General features: G+C 43.4%; 1 protein-coding gene and 1 pseudogene across 2 annotated transcripts in view; one reads left to right on the top strand and one right to left on the bottom strand.

Annotated features, from left to right (window-relative positions):
* The first annotated feature begins 1,111 nt into the window (after window positions 1-1,111).
* On the top strand, window positions 1,112-3,021 carry LOC110133147 (suppressor of cytokine signaling 5-like; annotated as a pseudogene).
* An 8,221-nt stretch (window positions 3,022-11,242) lies between these two features.
* Window positions 11,243-24,837, bottom strand: part of SLC26A8 (solute carrier family 26 member 8) — an 84,109-nt gene continuing 70,514 nt past the window's right edge. For both annotated transcript variants that reach the window (XM_070456541.1, XM_070456542.1), the window contains 8 exons: window positions 24,259-24,365; window positions 24,108-24,177; window positions 23,602-23,694; window positions 23,364-23,495; window positions 17,582-17,944; window positions 13,861-13,915; window positions 13,576-13,760; window positions 11,243-12,313 (listed from right to left, as the gene is read on the bottom strand). In XM_070456541.1, the coding sequence (XP_070312642.1) occupies window positions 11,891-12,313; window positions 13,576-13,760; window positions 13,861-13,915; window positions 17,582-17,944; window positions 23,364-23,495; window positions 23,602-23,694; window positions 24,108-24,177; window positions 24,259-24,365 (1,428 nt within the window). In that variant the 3' untranslated portion in view covers window positions 11,243-11,890. The remainder of the gene's footprint in view (window positions 12,314-13,575; window positions 13,761-13,860; window positions 13,916-17,581; window positions 17,945-23,363; window positions 23,496-23,601; window positions 23,695-24,107; window positions 24,178-24,258; window positions 24,366-24,837) is intronic.

Raw genomic sequence — 24,837 nt, 5'->3', positions numbered from 1 at the left:
GGTGGGGCGGGGGTGGGGTGGGTGGGGACAAGGAGAAGAGGCAGAGACACAGAGGCACTCAGTGTACTGATTTGCATTTTTCAGTTTAAAGGCATCAAGGAGCCACCTTTCCCCAAATGGAAGCAGCACTGTGTAAAGAGAAAGCCTGGGAATTCCTCGGCGATTCAGTGGTTGGGACTTGGTGCCCTCATGTCAGAGGCCCGTGTTTGATCCCTGGTGGGGGAACTAAGATCTCAAAAGCCAAGTGATGCAACCAAAAAAAAAAAAAAGCCTCATCTTTGGCAGCTCACTTGGGGTTGAATTTCAGCTTTGACATTGAATAGCTATGACTTTGGGCAAACTCTTGGTCTTTTTTTTTTTTTAAACTCTTGGTCTTAGAGTCTTACCCTGGATAAAAAGAATAACTGTTGCTCTCAAGGAGAGGCGTTGGAGGAAATGACAATTAAATATGGTACTACTCATCAAGTACCTGCAGCATCGCATGCACTCAGTCAACAGGCATCTTCCTTCATTTGGATTTATTCTGAACCTTCACTGCCGCAGATATTAAGCAGTACAAAGATGGTAGAATTGAGGCTTCAGCTGGAGTCCAGGGCTGGGGGACCTCCTATACTGTGTTTCCTCATCTAGGAAATGAGGGGCATAACAGCCCTGCCTCATAGGGTTGTTGTGCAGAATAATGTGTTAACTTTTGCAAAGTGCTTAGAACAGAACCTGACACAATACAGAGTTAATAAATGAGTGCTACCTGGAGAGGAGGCGCACCCTGGATCATAGCAGAGTGGAAGAGTGGGGCCCATCTGAGTTGCCCTGTCTTTAATTTTTTAATTTTGATATTTTATTTGGCCACACTGGGTCTTCGTTGTGGCATTTGGGATTTCTGATCTTAATTCTGGTACTTGAACTCTTAGTTCCGGCATGTGGGGGGTCTATTTCTGTGATCAGGGATCGAACCCAGGCCCCCTGCATCGAGAGTCCGGAATCTTAGCCACTGGACCACCAGGCAAGTCCCTCCCATGTACTGTTAATCAGACTGTTTCAGAGTCGGGTTCTATGGAAGAAGGAACACCAGTGGGGCGAGTTTCAGTGAGTATAGCAGGTTAAGGGCACCATGCGTATCTGTGGCCACAAGAACAGCATACTTCCTTCAAGGCTCCTGCCACTCCAAAGCCCTGCCTGCTATTGGTCACAATAGCAGTGGTTATAATCAGTGGGTAAAGTGAGGGAAATATGGAATAACTTCCAATCCAGGTGTCAGAATCTCTTCAGCCACGAGGGAAAGCTGTAGTGAAAATGTGGGCCTGAGCTCCAACAGATGCTTGTCTGTCAAAGAGAAAAATATCAGCATAGGAGACACTTCTCAGCCACAGAGCAGTCCCTGAAGAGGAAATGTTGCCTTACAATAGGGATTAAGCCCTTCAAAGAATTCTTCATGGAGAAACCAAAACTGTGCCACTGAAACTCCTCAGGGTGTTGAAATAAGCATTGAAATGGATAATAATTCATGTGTCACGCCAGGAACAAGACTTCCAAGAGGAGATTTCTGCTACTGCCATGCTCCACAGGATATGTTCTGCAGAAAGCTTGGTGGAGGGAATTTCCTGGTGTCCAGTGGTTAGGACTCAGTGCTCTCATGGCCAGAGCCTGGGGTCAGTCCTTGGTTGGGGAACTAAGATCCTGCAATTCTCATGGCAAAAAGAAATAAATTAAAAATGTTTGGTGGTACTCAAAGTGGACTTCAAAAGAGAGAGGGGCAAAATGGCATAAGCTGTGAACATGATATGAACATCATTTCCAGCAGCACTATAGGGAGTCACTCTGAGACAGAAGTTGCAGGATACTGTGGACTGCGGTTTTCCCATGAGGACTAACAGTCGAATCTCCTCTTTTCTAATACAAGAAAAACACACCTTTCTAGATTCATGCTTGAGAAATGTCCTTTTCCTGCGGGCTCAGGTTTAACCCCCAAATGGACTTTGAGTAAGCAACACATTCCTGGAACTTCCCTGGTGGTCCAGTGACTAAGACTCTAGGTTCGATCCCTGTTTGGGGAACTAGATCCACATGCTGCAGCTGAGACCCAGTACAGCTAAATAAACAAATTAATTAATTTTAAAATAAAAAACCCAGCATATTCCTGTGAGCCCACATTCAGCATTTTTTGATACATTTGCCCCATCCTTGGCTTCTGCAGAAGATGAAGAGGATAAGTCTAGAGAGACAAGGCAGCTTAGTATTGAAAAAGGTTGATCCCCTTCCCAATGCACAAATACATGTATTTTAAGACCTCTCACCGGTTAGGTTAATTTGTTATATAAACGGGACCCAAAGTCAGCTCCTGGAATGACTGAAATAAATCAGAACGATTCTGCAATTTCACAAGCTACTTGTGACTCAGAAGAGGATACAATCACCCAGGGTTTACAGACACATAGGAAGAGGCAACATCAGGTATTAGTATCTGGAGACAGCCATGCCCATGTTTGCAGTCAGGGAGCTTGGGATAAACAGAGTTGATTACATCAATAAACAAGCTGATTATTTACACTGCTCTCATGCTTGATTTGCTTCGGATTACAGGCAGTCCCTGTCACTAGTGAGTGATGGACCATTTCAAAGCAGAAGCTGTTCTGAAGAGAAACCCGAAGGCCCATTTGTGCTCAGGGGCCCTATGAAGAGTTCTCTTCTCTGTGAACCTCCATCGTGACAACAGATCCCCGCCTGCTTGAATTGAACAGTGGAATCCCAACTTTAGTTTTAATGCTCACGACCTTTACACGATTCACTGTAACAGGACTTTTGGTGAAGATGCTAGTTCTTGCATGGTTTTTGAACCGTTGCTTACTATATCAGCAAATAGGACATTTTCTTTAAGGCTGCAATGGATCTGCCGTGCAGTCCTCTGCAAGTACACCACAAAGTGTGCAACTGATGGGCCGCCTTTACTTACCCTCAGTGTTACAGGGGTTTTATTTACTTATTTATTTATATTTATGCTTATTTGGCTGGGCCAGGTCTTAGTTGCAGCATGTGGGACCTTCAGTCTTCGTTGTGGCATGCAGGATCTTTAGTTGTGGCATGTGGGATCTAGTTTCCTGACCAGGTGCTCTGTATTAGGAGTGCAGTCTTAGTCAGTGGACCACCAGGAAAGTCCCCTACAGGTTTTTTTTTAAGTGTTATTATAAACAAGGAGTTCGCTGGCTAGAATGATAAACAGTCAAGGCCAAGTAAACTCTCATCCCCAAAGGGCATGACTTAGATCTATTTTCATGAGCATCGAACAGTACAGCTACGCAAGCACACACATCCGTGCTAGGCTTCTTTTGTACAGTAAGTGAGCTTAGTGTTAGTACCTGTCGGACATGATTGGCTGTTACTTAGATAAATGTGGTGCCTATGGAGACGACAGAGGATAGAGCTACAGGTGTTCAGGAAGGCTTCACAAATATTTAGCTGGTTAGTTAACAGTCAGTTTTTAATAGGCTTCCCAGAGAGTGTGTGGAGAAAAGGGAACCCTCTTACACTGTTGGTGGGAATGCAAACTAGTACAGCCACTATGTAGAACAGTGTGGAGATTCCTTAAAAAACTGGAAATAGAACTGCCATATGACCCAGCAATCCCACTCCTGGGCATACACACCGAGGAAACCAGATCTGAAAGAGACACGTGCACCCCAATGTTCATCACAGCATTGTATATAATTGCCACGACATGGAAGCAACCTAGATGCCCATCAGCAGATGAATGGATAAGGAAGCTATGGTACATATACACAATGGAATATTACTCAGCCATTAAAAAGAATTCATTTGAATCAGTTCTAATGAGATGGATGAAGCTGGAGCCCATTACATAGAGTGAAGTAAGCCAGAAAAATAAAGACCAATACAGTATACTAACGCATATATATGGAATTTAGAAAGATGGTAACGATAACCCTATATGCAAAACAGAAAAAGAGACACAGATGTACAGAACAGACTTTTGGACTCTGTGGGAGAAGGCAAGGGTGGGATGTTCTGAGAGAATAGCATTGAAACAAGTATACTATCAAGTGTGAAAGAGATCATCATCCCAGGTTGAATGCATGAGACAAGTGCTCAGGGCTGGGGCACTTGGAAGACCCAAAGGGATGGGATGGAGAGGAAGGTGGGAGGAAGGATCAGGATGGGGAACACATGTAAATCCATGGCTGATTCATGTCAATGTATGGCAAAAACCACTACAATATTGTAAAGTAATTAGCCTCCAACTAATAAAAATAAATGAAAAAAAAAAGGCTTCCCAGGTGGCACTAGTAGTAAAGAACCTGCCTGCCAGTGCAGGAGACTCAAGAGACCTGGGATCAATCCCTGGGTCAGAAAGATCCTCTGGAGGAGGGCATGGCAACCTCGTCCAGTATTCTTGCCTGGGGAATCCCATGGACAGAGGAACCTCTCGGGCTATATAGTCCATAGGGTCACAAAGAGTTGAACACAACTGAAGCAATTTAGCATGCATGCATGCAAGTTTTTAATGCCTGCTTTGGGGCATTTGCTATGAAGAATTTCAGTCTTACTGAAGAACAAATTATTAACATTGGATGAATATTACAACAGTGTGACTAATGTTTGAAATCTTTCTAAGAATTTTTCTATAAACTTTCAAAAGTAGCAATGTTTGTAGTTACTATAAATCAAGCTTTGGAAGCCCCCCAAAATAAAGACTGCTTTCCTTTTAGAAAAAAATTGCTAATTTCTGGCACAAGGGCATAGTGCATTTAAGTGTTGCTGTAGTTTATATTCAGTCTCCTAGTCGCTTTCATAAAAGTTACGGTTAAGTAAACCAGATTTCTGTCAACTCCATAGTGTTTCCTTAAATTTATGATATTGAAGAAAGGATACTGGAAACAAACTTGTGGGCCTGGAGCTGACTAGAGGGCTGAGGCCAGGTGGGAGCATCCAGCAGAGTTCCAGGTTGTTTACCTTAGTCCTTGAGAACAAGAAATTCATCCTGGGATGAGAGTATTTTAGATTTAATCAGAGCATCCGCAAATTTGGTAAAGTTTTAGAGTTCTATAACTTTGGGAGGGAAGAATCCCTTTATTATATGACAACTCCATGCTTTCTAGTAAAGCAAAAGAAACACTCCAGAATGTTCACAGGATTTATCTCTAGGGAATGAAAGTACAGGAGATCTTCCCCTCTCAGTTCAGTTCAGTTCAGTCGCTCAGTTGTGTTCGACCCTGAGACCCCACAGACTGCAGCATGCCAGGCCTTCCTGTCCATCGCCAGCTCCCGGAGTTTACTCAAACTCATGTCCATCGAGTCAGTGATGCTATCCAACCATCTCATCCTCTGTCGTCCCCTTCTCCTCCCACCTTCAGTCTTTCCCCGCATCAGGGTCTTTTCCAATGAGTCAGTTCTTCGCATCAGCTGGCCAAAGTATTGGAGCTTCAGCTTCAGCTTCAGTCATTCCAATGAATATTCAGGACTGATTTCCTTCAGGATGGACTGGTTGGATCTCCTTGCAGTCCAAGGGACTCTCAAGAGTCTTCTCCAACACTACAGTTCAAAAGCACAATTCAAGAATTCTTCCCCTCTACTCCATGCTTTTCTGTATTTTATAGATTTTCATTAGAGAGTATTATTCTTACAATGAAAAACTGTATTTTGAGGACTTTCCTGGAGGTCCAGTGGTTAGGATTCCACGTTTCCATCGCTGGGGCCGGGGTTCATTCCCTGACTGGGAATTAAGATCCTGCATGTTGTGTGATGCGGCCAGAAAAAAAACACACAAAAAGCTATATTTTGCAAAAAGTCGGACACAACTGAGTGACTTTCACTTCCACTTCAAAACTATATCACAAGCTCAAAAATGTCTCCATCAGCAGATTTTTAAGATAAGACAAAATTAATTCAAGCATGAGGTTCCTTTGATTTTGTTAAGTCCAATGTTCAGAGCAGTATTCAGAGAGTTTTTAGAAAGACTTTGTCTCAATTTGGGGGAATAATTTAGTCCTATACAAATGATGCTCTAGTCTCACCTAACAATGCATACAAGTCATACCTGAAGTGATCAAACTGTTTCCCAGAACAAAACTCAAAGATTTTTCTTGGTGCCCACCCCAAGCGGACACTAGCTCCACAGTAGATGTAGTGCCCCTGCTCATCCTTGGTCCATCGAGAACCTCGGGTTTATCCCACTTAGTCTCAACTGAGCCCGGCTCAGGTGTCATTTCTTCTCAGCGGTTTTCTCTCATTTTCTTTCTAACCCTTCCTGTCATCTGTATTTCCATACTTCTCATTATCATCATCTTTTCATTTAGGAGGCATGACACTCCCTCCCCACATGGCTTGTTTGTAAGCTTAGGAGCTTCTTGAGGGGAGACATCATATTTTTTCTTTTATCCTCATGCTTCTCATAGTGTGGTGGATTAAAAATGGCCATAAATTATTTCCCCTACAAGAAGTGGAGTATATGGGACTTCCCTGGCAGTCCAGTGGTTAAGACTTTGCCTTCCAATGAAGGACGTGTGGATTTGATCCTTGGTTGGGGAGCTAGGATCCCACATGCATTTTCAGCCAAAAAACCAAAACATAAAACAGAAGTGATATTGTAATAAAGACTTTTTTAAAAATTAGTAGAGTGGATTTGCCTTCACAATGAATCAAGGCTGGGCTTGTCACTTTACTTTGATTAACAGAATGTGGCGGATGACACGCTGCCTTGAGCCACTGTGTGAAGTCCAGGTACCCTTCTGGAGAAATCTTGCAGAGAGAGAGATCACTGCCTGGCCAATCTCCAGCTCTTCCTGCCATCTCAGCAGAGACACCACGACTTGTGAGCAAAGCCATCTTCAATTTCTAGCTCCAGGCAGATCTCTAGATGACTACAGCCTCATGAATGGGTCCAGGTTAACCCAGCCCAGATTGCAGGATTGTAAGCAAATATATGACTATTGTTTAAGCCACTAAATTTTGGGTCCATTGTTATGTAGTAATAGATTATGGAAACATGGAGTATTTGGGATACGGTGAGTCTTCCAATTAAGTATGTGTTTAATTAAATTTAATTGTAGGAGCCTGGATGGGTAAAATTAGTCTAGATGACCCTCATGGTCCTTTTTAGCACTGAGATTCTATGATCTCAAGATTATTATGCCATCATGGATTATGAATTCTGCCATTGCTTTCTGTATTTCTAGTGATAAATGAGCACTGAATCTAGATGCAATATAGTTAAGTCCTTGGGCATGTTAGTCCATTTGGGCTGCTATAACAAAATACAATAGAATGAGTGGCTTATAAATAACAGAAATTTATTTCTCACACTTTTGGAGGCTGGGAAGTCCAAGATCAAAGTGCTGGCAGGTTAGGTGTCTGGTGGGAACCCACTATCTAGCTCATAGATGGCTGTTTCCTTGCTGTGTTCTCATATAGTGGGAGGAGGGATCTCTCTGAGGCCTCTTTTATAAGCCCAGTAATCCCATTAATAATTATAAGGGTGACCTAATTACCCCCCAAAGGCCCCATCTCCTAATAACATTATCTTGGGGATTAGGATTTCAACATATGAATTTGGGACAACACATTTAGACCATAGCATTCCATCTCTGGCTCCCCAAACTTCATGACCTTCTCACATAGCAGCAACTCAAAAGGTCTAAGTGCAAAGTCTCATCTAAATATCATCTAAATAAGATATGGGTAAGATCAAGTTACAATCCATTGGGCTTTGTGATGTTCAATGGATCTAGAGACAGCTACCTAGGGCCACCTATTTGGACCAATATTTTTTTCCAAACCTACTTTTCTACAGTTCTATTGATTTCACTTAGTTTTTTAATATGTATTAATATAAATCCTACCCCTATAATCCATTTACTGTAGAACATAGCCACTTGGAGGTCTTTTTTTCCCAGTGTAAGTGAAAAAGTCGCTCAGTCGTGTCCAGCTCTTCGTGACCCCATGGACTATACAGTCTATGGAATTCTCCAGGCCAGAATACTGGTGTGGGTAGCCTTTCCCATCTCCGTGGGATCTTCCCAACCCAGGGATCAAACCCAAGTCTCCCGCATTGCAGGCAGATTCTTCACCAGCTGAGCCACCAGAGAAACCCATGAATACTGGAGTGGGTAGCCTATCCCTTCTCTAGCCAATCTCCCCAACCCAGGAATCGAATCGGGATCTCCTGCATTGCAGGCAGATTCTTTACCAACTGAGCCATCAGGGATTTGTGCGAAAATAATTATACTTTCAGATCCGGCCTATACTAGTTTTTTTGGCTTTAGAATTTTTCTCCAATTTCCCATGAGAGATATAAAATCTGCAATGATGACCATGCAATGAAAAGTGAGCCAACCAATCCAAACCATGGCATTTTGTAAAGTTTGAAATGTCAGAATTTCAGGTGACCTGCATTTTGGAAGAAGACTCAGCCTTTGAATTGTTGCTCACTTTATTCTTTCTTTAATGCTGAACTATTTACAATCAGCTGACCATTATTTATTCTTATTTTGGGTGGGGATGGATGCTATGGGTTTATAGAGAATGTTCTTTAAAGACAGACTGTAGTCCAAGCATCAGGTCTATCTGAGGACATGCATGAAAGTCAATTTTTAGCCATGTTGCAGTTATAACAGCAAGGACCAAAGTCTAAACTCTACCAGAGTGTCCAAAGCCATTGCTTCTGTGTTGAGAGACCGTCCTCTGATGCAAGTGTGGGCCTGAAAGGGGGCTGGAATGCAGCCATTCACAGAAACTGGGCTCTGCATGCACTTCCTAGTAGCTCCTGTTTTAAACGTGAAATGTTTTCTTGGTTTTGAAACATTTCTGTGCCTGTTCCTGCCACAGTTCAGTGCTCCTGACAGTTCATTCCTGGTCTGACCCAGCTTCTGGTTGAACCCTTGGTCGTGGTAATCACCCTTAGGCTCCAACTGTGGGTGTCCGAGTGCCCAGCTTCTGTACGTAACCCACCGTCACCACTCTCGGGCACCCATCTGGCTCTGCCTTCCCGGCAGTCATTGGGCCCTGCCTTAAGTCTCTTTCTTGTCCATCAGATGCATGGCCACATGCCATCACCATAGGAAGAGCTTCTTTGACACCCAAGATAGGTGCAGGTCTTCCTGATGTTATGCCCTCTGGGTTTCTGGTATTCTGGGTTTCAAGGTACTTATCACAATTTATTTTTGTTGTCTATCCTGCTTGTTTTGTGTCTTCAGAACTTGGGATGATGGTTGGCACATAGTAGGAGTTCAGTAAATGTGCTGAGTAAACAGGAACAAATGAAGATTGTGACTTGGGCTCCCACTTCTTTTAAGGCTGTCTCTGATTGTATATGACCTTGGGCTAGTTACAAAACTTATGTCTCACCTTATACATGTTTCAAGTAGGGAGGGATATACTCTCTTACTTACCCCACAGTTTGGGGTGCTGTGGCAGATGCTTAGTAAATGTCTGCAGAATGAGTAAATGCACCTGCTAGCTCTGTGAAAAGAGACACACTTTAACAAGTATTTCTTTCATCCAACAGGTGAGAGAAGTTGATTATTTAAGCAAGAGGAATCTTGTTTACTGAGTGGGAAATAAAATTCAGTATTCCATATGCCTTTGCCTAGGAGATTATATTTCTCTTCAGGTTGTACCTTAATACTAGACTTTTTTAATGGAGGAGGGGACTTTTTTTTAATGAATTTGGACCAAACTAGTGACTTGATTGACTTTCTCCATTCCTAAGGAGTTTGTGTCTGTCACAGATTTTAACTAAATTTGGCCCACTGACAGTACAGATTCTAGGTTGCCTGCATCTTAAAAAATTGTATGGAAGAAGTAATGGTGAAGGTAATCTGAAGACCATGGGGAGCTGTATAGAGCTAACATTCACATCAGGTGGTCCAGTTTATGGGCCTTCTGAAACTGTCAAGATAAGATCCTGACCTTGGAGTGATGGCAAAACTGCTTTCAGCTTAACAGTTCTTTTTACTGCAGACCTTCACAGGCTGGCCTAACTTAACCTGCCTATTTTCTCCTGTACAGTGGAGATAGTAGAGTATCAGTCCGATTCTCTGTCCGTGGAATTCTCCAGGCAAGAATACTGGAGTGGATTGCCATTTCCTACCTCAAGGGATCTTCCCAAACCAGGGATTAGAACCTGAGTCTCCTGCATTGCAGGCAGATTCTTTCACATCTGAACCACCAGGGAAGCCACAGTGGAGATAACTTACATATAAAATACAGACGCTGTGCAGTTCTTCTTTTTATTGCTCCTTTCTTCCCCACCATGTCTACCTACTTCTGGAATTTCTTCCACCTGACATTTTCTTCGGCATACAGAATTCAGAGAAGGGAGAAGATGCAGGAAGGGTCCGGATATAACTAGAGTTATGTATTTTATTTGAGCCTCATTTCTTTGGAGGAAGGGGAACAGAGATGAGGGGAATAAGTTAGAGGTGGTCTGAAAAAAATCACAAGGGTGAGGGGTGTGAAGAAGGAAGTGCTTCAGTGGAACATCTGGGGAAGGTAAGATGAAGTGAGCCCATGTAAATCCATGGCTGATTCATGTCAATGTATGGCAAAAAACACTACAATATTGTAATTAGCCTCCGACTAATAAAAATAAATGAAAAAAAAGAGATTATTCTTCACAAAACTTTGACTACACTTGGGAATAGTTGTACTTCGAACAAATTTTGTTGACTCTTACAAGAAAAGCACATAATCTGCATTTCATGCCATGTAAATACAGATTTAATTAACACTTGCAATGTCTGAAGGTGCAAAACCTTAAATGTTAATTAAACCTCTATTTACATAGCAAGCAGTATGTAGCCCTCCATTTTCTTGTAAAATACAAGGAAGTTTATTTTAAACTCCATTAATCTGCTACACAGTGGGATAACAGGATGCTTTGGTTAACTTCCAACAGATAGTCTTCTATTATGGAGAACAACAAAAATGACAGTTTATGAAGTCTTCCACTTCATTCCTGCAGTAAATACGAGAATACTCATTTTAACAGCATTTTTTTCTCAGTAATATTTAATTTTCATTTAAAGAACCATCCTTATATTACCCTCATCATCAATGAAAGGATGTATAATTTCTATAAAGGCTAACCATCTGTATCTCAAATATTCTATCAGAACTGCAGATACATCTCACATAATTGAACAGAAGTGTAAAAAACATTGTGCATTGTCATATAGAGTAAAGTAAGAAAAACAACAAATATTGTATATCTCTTATATGTGGAATCTAGAAAAATGGTACAGATGCATTTATTGGAAAAGTGTAAATAGAGTCGCAAATATAGACAACAAACATGGTTACTGATGGCGGGGGGGAGGAGGAGTGGGACAAATTGGGAGATGGGATTGACATACATATACCACTATAAAACAGATATATAAAACAGATAACTAATGAGAACCTGCTGTTTAGCACATGGAACTCAACTCAAGGGTCTGTGGTGAACCAAACGAGAAGAAAATCTAAAAAAAGGTCTTACATGTAGGATACATGTATATGTATAACCAGTTCACTTCACTGTACAGCAGAAACTAACACACCATTGTAAAGCAACTATACTCTAATAACATTAAAAAACAAAATAAAATAACACATTGTGTAAAAACCACAATGGATTCAAATGTTTTAAATAAAGTTTTAATTTTTAAAACTGAAAAAAAAAAAAAGATGAAGTGAGCCTGGATAAGGAATTCAGAGATAAGTCTTGGTTGGTTAGCATTGTGACCTCGGAGTGCGATCCTAGTGCTGAGCAAGGAAGGAGGCCAGTAGGTGGAGGAGACGCCAAGCGAGTACTGCTAGTCTGTAACTAGCCCGCATCTACGGACCAAGTGGCCCTGTTTGGGTGGGGAGGATTTGCCAGGGAAATGTGATGCCTTAACTCCTAGCTCATCTCCAAAGTATCCTCACTGGTGCCAGCCTTGGATGTATATGGTTTCACATTTTGATGCCTCCTCTCTACTGACTGTGTCCTACCCTGAGTCTGAGTTGGGGATCTGGGAATTATAGCCTTGAACAGAGACCAGTACTTCTGCCTATTCGGCCTGGGACTGGCCTCTGGCTCAGGCGCGAGCTCTGTCTCTTGATCCAGCTCAGATTCAGGCTCCAGCTCTGACTCAGGCTCCACCTCACGATCCAGGTCTAGGTCCAGATTCAGCCCAGGGTCTTTAGACATCTGTATTGTGGAATACAGATCCAAGTCTGATTCCTCCTCCATCTCTGAGTCTGGGAGTAAGGAGAAGGCTGGAATTTTACTTGTGGGGGCTTCTGTAAGACTTCTACTTGCTTTATGTCTTGATTCTTCTTTCTGAAATACACACAGTTAGATGGGTTAAAATTTCCCAAGTGTATTTAATTTTTGAACAGTCAAGGAATTTCAGAATATAGTAGGACTTAATGGTACCAGAAAGCATGGGTTCCTGGCAAAGTAGAAAATATTTCTGGTCTAAATTTGCTTTTCATCTTCTTAGCACCTTCTAGTTTCCCAGTTACTTACTATGCTTTGGGCTCCATAACTTCCAACTCCTCTAGTTTTTCTAAGCCAGCCTAGATTTCATGATCATCCATTTAAACCACAGTGGTCTTGTCAGCATTCCCGAATGTCTTGTCTTCTTGATTTTACTTGTCTTTCCAATCCCCTCATGTATAATATGTCCCCTACATACAAACCTTCAAGTTGCGAACTTTCAAAGATGTGAACATGCATCTGGTTCCAGCAAGGAACCAGAACCTGTGCCATCAATGTCAGGCGTGAGTGACATTGCAGCTTGCCCTCCATCTCCTATTGCTGACCATCCTTCAGCTCTACCATCTCCCACCTCTTCCCGCCCACCCCCCCAACTCTTCTTACCTGTTCCCTCGATGTCAGCCCCTGGAGCATTACTGTACTTTTCAAGGTACTGTATTGTAAGACTGAAAATGTTTATTTTTTGCATTTGTTTTTATGTGTTGTTTGTGTGAAAAGTATTATAAACTTATTGCAGTACGGTACTATACAGCTAATTGTGTTACTTGGGTACCTAGGCTAGCTGTGTTGGACTTACGAACGCACTCTTGAAGCAGAGCTCATTTGTATGTAGGGGACTTAGTATAATCCACAGCACGGTGTGTAAGGCCCTTCGTGACCTGGACCCTTGCTGTCTTCTTTAGCTTTGTCTCTGTCCATAATCCCTACCTTTTGCTCTAGTCATAAAGTTAGACTGCCAGATCTTTACATCTGCTAGCTTGTCAGTTTTATTATCCATCCCAAGGATAGGGAGATATTTAAAATAGGTATTAATCGGTATGGCACCGGCAGTAACCAAGCTTGCCGTGAAAGGATCCTCGAGGCCTCTTCTGAGTGGGGTAACCCTTCTCTGGCTGGGAAAGGATCCTGAAGGGCATGCAGATGTCATGGCAGTCTGAGAACCTGGGGACCCAGGTTGGCTGCTCTTTACCGACTGGTAAGGGACCCTTTCAGCATCTCACATTCTGGGACAGCCACACTCAAAAACCTTTCCTGCACGTTGCTCATCTCTCTCTGATTAGATGTCCCTCCCCCCCAACCCCCGTTGCCTCACATCATCCAACCTTGTCTGTCTCTGAGAAGGTTTCCTGTATCACGGTCTCTGATTCGTCCACACTTAACTCGGAGGACTCTGGCAACTTCCTTGACAAAGCAAATAGCACAGCATCGTGGAGGGTGAGGAACAGGTGGGCCTTAGTGATGCCAGTGTCAAAGAAATCATTCTTCTCAAGTGACCTGACCACAAAAGCTACAAACCAAACCAGGAACATACACAGGGTCAGACACCTGGGGAGGAGAGGATCCAGGATTCAAAACGCAGCCCTCTTCAGAGGAGGAAGGATACTCACAGTGACACCCTGCAATGAGCACCAAGATGTTGGCGTTTTGGAAAGCACTGAACATCTGTGGGGAGAGAGTAAACCAGTGATAGAGATCTTCACACTCGGTAGAGGAAAGGGCCTTTTAATTAGCTGGATTTTCAAATCTCTGGTCATTCACTTGTCTGGGCTATATGTACCTCATACCCATTCAGCTCTGTAAATATCTGATGAGCAAACTGCTATGGGCCAGGAAATGGCCAAAGTGCCAGGAATACAGAAGAGAATCAGATGGTCACTTGTCGGGTGGGGAGTGAGAGGGAGGGTTGTCCGTGATCTGAAGTGGGGAAACAGTTCACATAAAGAGACAGTGTTCAAGTGAAGATGGTGCTAGGCTAGACGTGGCCACAGGTGTGACAGGGACCACTGGACAGTCCTCACAAACAACCACAACTTGGTGTCATTGCTTAGTGTTTGCATGTGACTCCCTTCTCTCTGGAGCTCACTGGACAGAGGTGGCAAGTTGTGGCCCAGAGATGGTCAAGTGATACAGCTGGGAACGCTATTCAAGGACCCTAAGGGTCATATTCAGAACTGCTCTGCAAACCTGTATTTGAATTTAGTAAAACATCAGATATTTAACTTCAGATTAATAAACATCAAATACTGACCTCAAGTATACATTTCAGCCCACGCACACACACAAACACACACATACATACACACATACATATGCTCTGGGACTATAAATCTTAATGGTCAACTCAAAACAAGTCACCACTAACCTTAATACTCTAACGCTCAACAGGTTCTAACCCTGGGCACTTAGTTGAAGTGTCAAAAGAAACAAAATAGACAGACTCTACTTCTTTCACTACCAGGAAGAAATAAGAAAGTCATTCTTGATCAAATGGTAAATCACAAAGTGATTTGGTAAAAAGCCACCGTAGACATACTCTAAATGACAAGCAGTGGGAGACTCAAATCTCATGAATGTAGCTGATGAATTCCCTGGTGATCCAGTGATTAAGAATCTGCCTTGCAATGCAGGGGACATGGGTTTGATCCTTAGTTCAGAAAGATCCTATGTGCTGTGGGGCAACTAAGCCCATGTGCCACAACTACTGAGCCCCAGCTCTGGAGCCTGTGAGCCGCAACTACTGCGACCCATGTGCCTAGAGCCCATGCTCTGCAATGAGAAAAGCCACTGCAATGGTTTTTAAGTTCCAGCACTGAAAGTTCTTTGCACTTGTTGAGGCCCTTGCACCTCAATAAAGAGCAGCCCCTGCTCACCACAACTGAAGAAAGCCTAAGCTCAGCAATGAAGACTCAGTGCAGCCAAAAATAAATAGATATATAAATTTTTTTTTTAAAAAGAAGCTTAAATGGAGTAATTATCTCTAATAAGATCAACCACTGGAATTTTTCTTAGTGAGGGTAAGTTATCAATTATGAAGTAAACAAAGCAATGATTTCCTCCAACAAAGCGGTATAGAGCAAAACAAACAGCACAGTGTCAGGGAGGACAAAGAACTGCTGGGCCTTGGTGATGTGATCAAAGAAATCACTCCTCTCCAATGCCCTGACCGAAGAAGCTACAAACCAAACTGGAAACAAACGCGGAGTCAGACCCCTGGGGAGTAACTTGTGATTTTTAAAGTGCGAGAGTGTGCTGTGAGCCTCTGACAGCTGCACAGTTAAGGTGCCAGACATGACCTGGGCAGAGAGTCATCAGCGAAGGCCAGGTGTGGGAGGGTCATGCCAAGGACCAGAACACACAGTGCCTCCACAGAAGTGAAAGACGAGAGAGAGGGAGGAGACGGCACAGCTACAGAACAGGGGGAAGAGTGATATAGAGTCAGAGGCTTTAAGTTCCAGTGCTGGACAGGTCCCTTCCTGGCTGTGAGCCCAGGACTCTTAGGGGGAAATGTGGCTTGTCTCCCAGGGCTGTTGTGAGAACTAAATGAAAGAGTGTATATAAATGTGCTCAGCTCAGTCTGGCATGTAAGAGACATTCAATAATGGAAGGTCAATGAAATCTAAAGTTGCAACTACAGACTGGGAGAAGAGAACACAGCCCAGTACTACAACCTAAAATGGGGAAGTCCCAAAGATGAGATATAATCAAGTATATCTGAGTCTACAAATGGAGTTGCGGGGGGGGGGGGGGGGAGGGGTTGGAGGGGAGAGGGTCTCATGGATGGGAAAACCCTTAATGTAAATCTCTTCTCAGCCTCTCATTTCATAGATGAGGAAACCAAGACCCAAAACAATTTAATAAGTTACCTTGGGTCCAATGGACAGGGGGTGGCAGTCAAGCCAGGACAGACCACACATCCAGAGACCACTTTCTGCTATGACAAGCTTCCTATTGCCTTAGACCAAAGAGGAGCTGGATTCACTTAAAACAGAATCATATTTTCTTGGGAATAAGAGATAGGATAAAATATTTATAAATATTTTGTTACATAGAATTTGAGCATCAAAGAAGGAAAGTCAGCTGAAGGAGCAGCTCTCAAAAAAAAAAAAAAAGTGGGTGCAGTCAGAGCTGGGAAGCGAGTGGGTTCAGGATATGTGAAACTGAGCCAGCAGAAGCAATAGCGAGAGAGAATGAAAAGAGAGAAGCTGCCTGAGAAAAAGATAGTTATGTGATTTTAAATTGGAATATGATTGCTTTACGATGTAGCATTAGTTTCTGCTGTATAATGAAGTGAATCAGCTATAATACATCCCCCCTCTCCTGAACTTCCCTTCTACTCTCCCTGCATCCCACCCCTCTGGGCCATCACAGAGCGCCGAGCTGAGGCCCCGTGCTTTATCGGCAGGTTCCCGTTAGCAGCTTCCCACAAGCACTATTTTGTGCTTGCTGTGTGCTGTGCTTAGTTGTTTAATGGTGTCCAACTCTTTGCGACCCCACGGACTGTAGCCCGCCAGGCTCCTCCATCCATGGCGATTCTCCAGGCAAGAACACTAGAGTGGGTTGCCATGCCCTCCTCCAGGGGATCTTCCCAACCCAGGGATCAAACCCAGGTCTCCTGCATTGCAGGCGGATTCTTTACCATCTGAGCCAGCGGGAAAGCCCATTTTGTGCTTATGAGACATTAAACAATAAAAACAGTATGGTTGGTTGTGCACCTGAACTGTCCATATTTGTACAAGAAGGAGAGAAATGAAAACTGTCTGAGAAACTAGAAGGTGGGAGAGAAATCAGGACTCAGGGAACACTGCTTTTGAAGGAAAAATCTTTCCTGCCTTTTTCACCCAAAGAGGCAATGAAGAGGGAACTGGGGAAGAGCCTTATGGGTCTGGACTGGGGTACTGGACTGGGCAACCTCACACTTGATGTGTTACTTCATCACAACTTCTTCAAACCTCCTGAGTGCCTTTTAGAGCAGCTTAATAGTAGAGAATTCTGTGTGAACATTTTTCTATAGCCTATGAACCTATTCCTTGAAATTTTTTGTAGCTTAACTCCCAGGATGTGAGTTGCTGGGTGTGACACAGATCATTGTTTCAATGGTGTTAAGAATTTTCTGATTTTTAGTCCTTGAGGAACAACATGCCATGCTTAGGGAACCAACCCTTGGTTTAGTAAATCAGAGTTGCTTCATTTTCTTTTTATTCTGGTTGACCTTAAACTGTCTTTGGTATGCAAGTTTCTAGTGGCCTAGGAGTCACAGAGCAGCTGATCAGTGACTAACAGGATCCAGTCAGGGATCAGAGCTCTTGTGAACACCTCTTCAGTACTTACCTGTCTTAATACGACCAAAGCCTGTGCATCCACAAGATGTACTAGCGAGAAGTCCAAGATGATGGTATGGATACTGGGTAGAATAGTTGAACTCGAGTAAGGCAGTTTTGTAGCTCTGACCTGAGTATCAGAAGCCTCAGGGAGTGTGATTGTCATGCTCCTGGAAGGGTCATCAGAAAGCCAAACTTTCTCCACCTCCTCATAGTTTGGGTTTCTCTGAGATGTGGAAGATGTTATGTACGGTACTTGGTCTTCAGACATAGTTTGGGCTGTGTCCATGCTCTCGAAACGTGAGCAGCGGATCAGGTTAATGAAGGAGGAGTCTCGGCCCCGTTGAACTTCATATCGTTCTGTGTAAATAACCTGGGACAACAGAGTTAGGGGAGGACTATGATAAGACTCCAATAAGGCTGGAAGTATTTGCAACTATGCTGTTTCTGTCTACTAAGTCACTTCCCTTGCTCTTGGAAAACTTCACAGACCACGCACTATACCTTTCTCCTTAGATATTTCATTGTCACTTCTAGCTTGTGACTAAAACCATATTGATCTTTTTTTTAATGGGAGGATAATTGCTTTACAATATTATATTGGCTTCTGCCATACAACAACGTGAATCAGCCACAAGTATCCCCATCCCCTCCCTCTTGAATCTCCCCCCACCCCCATCCCTCTAGGCTGTCACAGAGCACAGTGTTGAGCTCCCTGTGCTATTGAGCAGCTTCCCACTAGCCATCTGTTTATGCATGGGCTTTCCTGGTGGCTCCGTGGTAAAGAATCTGCCTGCCAAGCAGGAGACGCAAGTTCGATCCCTGGCTTGGGAAGATCCCCTGAAGAAGGGAATGGCTACCCACTCCGGTATGCTTGCCCGGGAAATCCCATGGACAGAGGAGCCTGATGGGCTACAATCTGTGGGGTCATAAGATTCGGACACAACTTAGCTACTAAACAACAACAATGTATGTAAAGCCACATTCATCTTCCCTGATCCTCACCACTCACAGCATCCCCCTCCCCGCTACCAACTTCCCCCACATGCATCAGTGACATTATCATTGTCCTAGTGAGCCAGACTCAAAATCATCTTTGATTTATTCTTTTCCCTCATCCCTGGGTTCTAATTAGTCTCTAGCACCTACTATAACTTTGAAGTATTGGATTATAACTGCTTGTGGAAAAGTTGAACAAACTTTTTGGCCAAGCCAGTATTTCTTCCATCAGTCCCTTTTGTCAACCCTCCTTTCTCAACAGTGAAACTGTTGTCTATCAAACTTCCTCAAGAAGACAGAAGTTCCTAGAGCATGGCTATATTTACCTTCCACTCCTCTTACCCTCCTAATGGGCCTGGGGTGCTTGGCATTGTTTAAGGACAGAACCAAGCCTCAGGAATACAATGGCAAGAAAGATGTGAATGCTGATTCTGCAGTCATGGCAGGCAGATTCTACCTGGGGAGAGGGCACATGTCCATTTAAAGGATGAGTAAAAACCTATAAAGGAAATCTTAAAGGAAATCAACCCTGAATACTCTTTGGAAGGATTGATGCTGAAGAAGAAGCTCTAATACTTTGGCCCACCTGATGCAAACAGCTGACTCATTGAAAAAAAAACCCTGATGCTTGGAAAGATTGAAGGCAGAAGGAAAAGCGGGCAACACAAGATGGGATGGTTGGATGGCATCACTAATGCAATGGACATGAACTTGGGCAAACTATGGGAGATGGTGAGGAACATGGAAGCCTGGTGTGCTGCGGTCCATGGGGTCTCGAAGAGCTGGACACAACTTGGCGACTGAGCAAAAACAGCAACCTATGTGGACAAGAACTGGAAGGCATGTGGGAAAATGGAGAATCTGTTTGCTACAGAAGTATACTTTGGGATGATGTTTCTTCAAGAAAAATCTGTTCTAATAAAGTTGCTTGTGAAATAAACTTTAAAAATAGAGGAAAATGTAAAGATAACTATACATGATAGTATATATTGTATTGCTAAAAATGGAGTGGACAAGTGATAATATTACAGTTCAAAGAAGACAGAAGTTACCCAAGTCTTGACAGTCACTGAGGCCAGGCCTTTGGGGTTTGTCAGCTGACGGTGGGGTTCAGTGGTGGGGAGATTCAAGGTTCTCCAGGCAGAATAAACCTCTGAGGGACTTCCTGGGTGGTCCAGTGGCTAAGACTCCACTCTCCCAATTCAGGGGCCGTGGGTTCTATCCTTGGTTAGGGAACTAGATCCCACATGCTGCAACTAAGAGTTCGCGTGCTGCAATGAAGGCCCAGTGCAGCCAAATAAATACATAAAAATAAATACTAAAAAAATAAACCTCCGAGAGCCTCCCCACTTCTCTCCATCTGCTCTACACTCTTTCAGGAGCTTTCACAATCCACTCCCTCTGGGTCTGCCTGAACTTACTGCCCAGGCCAAGCCTCTTACTCTGATGTGCTTGTGACCAGTCATGTCTGACTCTTTGCGATCCTTTGGACTGTAGCCTGCCAGGTGGCTTTGTCCATGGGATTTTTCCGGCCAAAAACAAACAAACACTGGAGTGTTTGGGCATCTTCCCAACCCAGGGATCAAACCCATGTCTCCTGCATTTCAGGAGGATTCTTTACTGCTGAGCCTCTGGGGAAGCCCTTACTCTGACAACCCCATGCTCACTTTTACCTCTGTCTCGCTGCCCAAGCCTATTCATGGACTGGGAGTCCTCTTTTTTCCTACCGGGCGTAAATCCAATTTTCTCTCTCCTGCCCGTCTTAAGTCCATTACTACCGAGATGTTTCCCTGTCTTTTTGAGTTCATGCCCATCTTTCTTTACCTGAAGTCAGAGTTGTTATAGATACACAATTTAGAACATAGCAATATGCGGCATGGTATGCTTCACCATACTATTTTCATCACCACTACTTTTTGTGCTATCAAGAAAGAAATAAGGGACTTTCCTGGTGGTCCAGTGGCCAAGACTCCGGGTTCCCAAAGCAAGGACCCTGAGTTCAATCCCTGGTCAGGGAGCTAGATCCCACATCCTGCAACTCAAAAGTTTGCGTCCTACAACTAAGACCCAGCACAGCTAAATAAATTTTTTAAAAAATTAAAAAAAAAAAAGAAATAAAGCACTGCAAATTAAACTATAATATTGCCATTGATTATATAATGTATCTAAATTTCAGAGATGGGAAATAATGTATATTTTTGGATGGATAAAATACAATAATAACCTTAAATGTCACATTAATAGAGTGTTGTCTCTCCAGTTTGTTTGTTTCTTTTTTTGTCCATACAGCACAGCTTGTGGAATCTTAGATCCCTGATCAGGGATTGAACCTGGGCCCGCAGCAGTGAAAGCACAGAGTCCTAACCACTGGACTGCCAGGGAATGCCCTCAGTTGACTTAAAATTCCATGAATTGCTTCAAAATAATCCTGTGATTTTGATGGGTTATAGGTGGGTAGGGGTATTGATGAAATGATTGAATATGAGGTAATAAATCTTAAAGTGGTTGGTGGGTACATAGAGACTCATTATACTTGTTTCTACTTTTGTATATGTTCAGATTTTTCCATGAAAAACTTCTAAAATAAAGAACAACCCAAATGAACCTTGAGGACATTATGCTAAATAAAATAAGCCAGTTGCAAAAAGACAAATATTGTATGATTCCACTTATATGAGGTATCTGGAATAGTCAAATTCACAGAAGCAGAAAGTCTAATGGTGGTTGCCAGGGGCTGGAAAGAAGAGGAAATGCCAAGTTGTAGAATGGGTCAGAGTTCCAGTTTTTCAAGATGAAAAAGTTCTGGAGATATATGGTGGTAATGATTGCACAACAATGTGAATGTATTTAACACTACTGAACACTACACTGAAAAATGGTTCAGATGCTAGATTTTACGTTATCTGCTTTATACCACAATTAAAAAGAAAGACCTAGAGGCAGAGGCCCCTAAACATTTGGTTTTCTTTTTCATAGTATCATAGTTCTGGGTACCTTGTATAAGCCCAACAAATACTAGATGACTGTATCCTACTCTAAAATATATTCTCTGATGCCCTATAAACACTCTCTACCATAATCAGTGCAATGTGGATGCAAAATAAAAATCAGAGACAGTGTTAATTCTACTAGTAGAGTTAGTCCTCTTGGCAGGGAAGTTGGTATTTTCCAGGAGCTCAGGAGAAGTATGCTCCATTCAGCTGTATGGGAATGCAAATGGGCTTCCCCGGGTGGCTCAGTATCCACCTGCCAATGCAGGAGATGCAGGAGATGTGGGTTCAATTTCCGGAATGGGAAGATCCCCTGGAGAAGGAAATGGCAACCCACTCCAGTATTTTTGCCTAGAAAATCCAATGGACAGAGGAGCCTGATGGGCTATAGTCCATGCTGCGTCACACACACACAAGTGTATGCTCTGTATTTTTTGGTGCCCATGTGAGGAGGGCTTCCCTGGTGGCTCAGAGGTTAAAGCGTCTACCTGCAATGCAGGAGACCTGGGTTCGATCCCTGGGTCGGGAAGATCCCCTGGAGAAGGAAATGGCAACCCACTCCAGTATTCTTGCCTGGAGAATCCCATGGACAGAGGAGCCTGGCGGGCTACAGTCCCCGGGGTCGCAAAGAGTCAGACACGACTGAGCGACTTCACTTCACTTCATGGGCGGAGGTGGATGGGAAATGTGTGTGTGTGCATGTGTGTGTGTAGATACTGCTGCTCCAGGGCGTAGGTACACATGAAGTCCTCAAAGATGGAAATGAACAGCCTGCTCTGGGGAAAGGGAATATTTAGACCAACTCTGAGTTGGAAATGAATGAGCACTTTAACTCAGCTGCTAGAATAATCTTCTGAAGCACGTCTTCTTCTCCGCCCTCCCTACCACATCATCATTTCCCTGGTCACAAACTAATATCAGGAGACCCTGACAGACCCTTGGGAACTCCAGCCAGCTTGACCCTGCCCCTGACCCTGCTGCAAATTAGGAAACAATCTTTCAATCACTCGTTCTCAGAAATCTACAGCCAGGAGCTAAGATTAAAGTCAAGGAAAACAGGGACAACCAGGGAGCTACTGACAATCTCAACAAGCAGACTGTGCTCTGAGCTCAGATAAGTCACTGCTCATTGGTTGAGAAGGAAGTCAGAACTTGAGACATCTCCTCCCGCCTCCTACTCTCAGGGTAAGATCTGACCTGAAAGGGAACCTCTGTCTCCATTTCTGAGTAGAAACGGAAATTTCTGATTATTCATGGTTCTTCTATGAGTCAAAATCCCTGAAGGGGTTTAGATTTTCTTTTTCTTTCTTTTTTTAGAAAACTATTAGTGCGGGGCTTCCCTGGTGGTACAGTGGATAAGAATCTGCCTGCCAATGCAGGGGCCACTGGTTCGATCACTGGTCCGATCACTGGTCCGGGAAGATCCCACCTGCCGCAGGGCAGCTAAGCCCATGCGCCACATCTGCTGAAGCCCGTGTACCCTAAAGTCTGTGGTGGTTGGTGGTTTAGCTGCTAAGTCGTGTCCAACACTTGCGATCCCATGGACTGTAGCCCGCCAGGCTCCTCTGTCCGTGGGATTCTCCAGGCAAGAACACTGGAGTCAGTGTTCCGCAACAAAAGAAATCACTGCAACGAGAAGCCTGTGCGCTAGAGTAGCCGCTTGCTGCAACTAGAGAGAGTCTGCTCATAGCAACGAAGACCCAGCGCAATGATACAAATAAACAAACAAATAAATAATTTAAAAAACACTCTACTAGTCCTTCTCTTTATAAAATGTAGGAGAAAAGACGAGGTGTCTCTAACCCTGGGTGATGGCTCTGGATCATCACAGTTGCAGTAACACCGACAAATCCTTCTTCGCTGTGCGCCCTCTTCATTTTGACTGAACAGGGTATAAATTTCTTCTTCTGTAAGAGGCACCTTTACCATTTCAATCTGAAAGACATATGCTGGGTCTAATTCAAGTGGTGAGTGGGGGAGGGGAGAACACTCTGGGACCGAGAAGGAAGCAGGTGGCAGAGAAGCAGAGGACAGCCCTCACCTCCTCTAACACCTTGCGCTTCAGGTAGTGAACGTTGACAAATGTGATGGCATTGCAGCACTGGAAGATCTTCACCCCTGGAATGTTTGTAACCTGCAAGACAAATAAATGTACACTTCAGGGTAATTTTTCAGCTCTTTTATGGAGTAAGGAAAAAAAAAATCCTTAGAACATCCTGGAGAATCTGTGCTCTTTATAAGCATCAAGAACTAACAAATTCCTCCCTCTGGTTTTCACCCCTGCTTTCTTCTTTTCCCCTCTTATTTCTTCACACCTCTCTTTTTCTTGGCCCTCCTCCCTCTGAAGTACATTTAAATTTATCCTTAACTGGCTGCATCACTTTCCCCGCCTTTGTAAATGCATATCTGCAGTGCAGCAGAGAGGAACAAAGGAGTTTAGGTTTTTGGGTTTTGTTTTTTTTTTTTTTTTTTTGTAGAAAAACTAAGCAGCAGGCGTGGTCCATCCCATCCTTTGGGCAAAGGAGTGGGACTCATTTGGATTCTTACCTCCCGATAGTCTTGGAAGCTTCTATAAATATTGGTGTTAGGGATCTGACCCAGGAGGAGAATCTTAGTTCTGTAAGGAAATGCATTTGCCTTTATGTCACAGTTGCTTCACCTTGACATGGCCCACCTCCTATTACCCCAGACAAAATACCTGTGTGACTGAACAGTGATGATGAAGAAGGCAAAAGCTATTGCAACAACTAGTCCAATGTCCAGTCCCAGTAAAACTGCAGACAAGAATGTCACCATCCAAATGAGCTTATGGAAAAGAGGAAGGATGAGAAAGGGAGACCGTGACAACAAGCAGAATTGAGATAATCACAAGTCCTCTTCCTCAATTCACCTTTATCCTTTCTCTCCTAACACCTAGGATTTAGAGAACAAATTCCACAGCCACATGGACTGATACTGTCACAAATGATTGGGCCCTAGGGCTGCCTCACAATTCTTTTATGCATTCTTGGTCACATCTCTCTTTAATTTTCTCTTAAAATGTCAGTTTCCACTTGTGAAAAATTGGGGCAATAATATCCGCTTTATAGAATTTATTGAGATTAGAAATACTGTTTGGAAAGCAACCCAGAACACTGACCAAATTACTGGTTGCTATTTTAAGACCCATGATAGTCATTAGGAATCTTTAACATCCCTTTCAAGCCCCCTGTCCCACCACCTACTCCACCTCTCAGCAGGTGATTTGACTTTCATTTTCATAAAGAAGATAGGCTGA

This window comes from Odocoileus virginianus, chromosome 27 (assembly GCF_023699985.2).
Source record: "Odocoileus virginianus isolate 20LAN1187 ecotype Illinois chromosome 27, Ovbor_1.2, whole genome shotgun sequence".
In the NCBI taxonomy this organism is placed as follows: Eukaryota; Metazoa; Chordata; class Mammalia; order Artiodactyla; family Cervidae; genus Odocoileus; species Odocoileus virginianus.
This window is presented reverse-complemented; position numbering and strand designations above follow the sequence as displayed.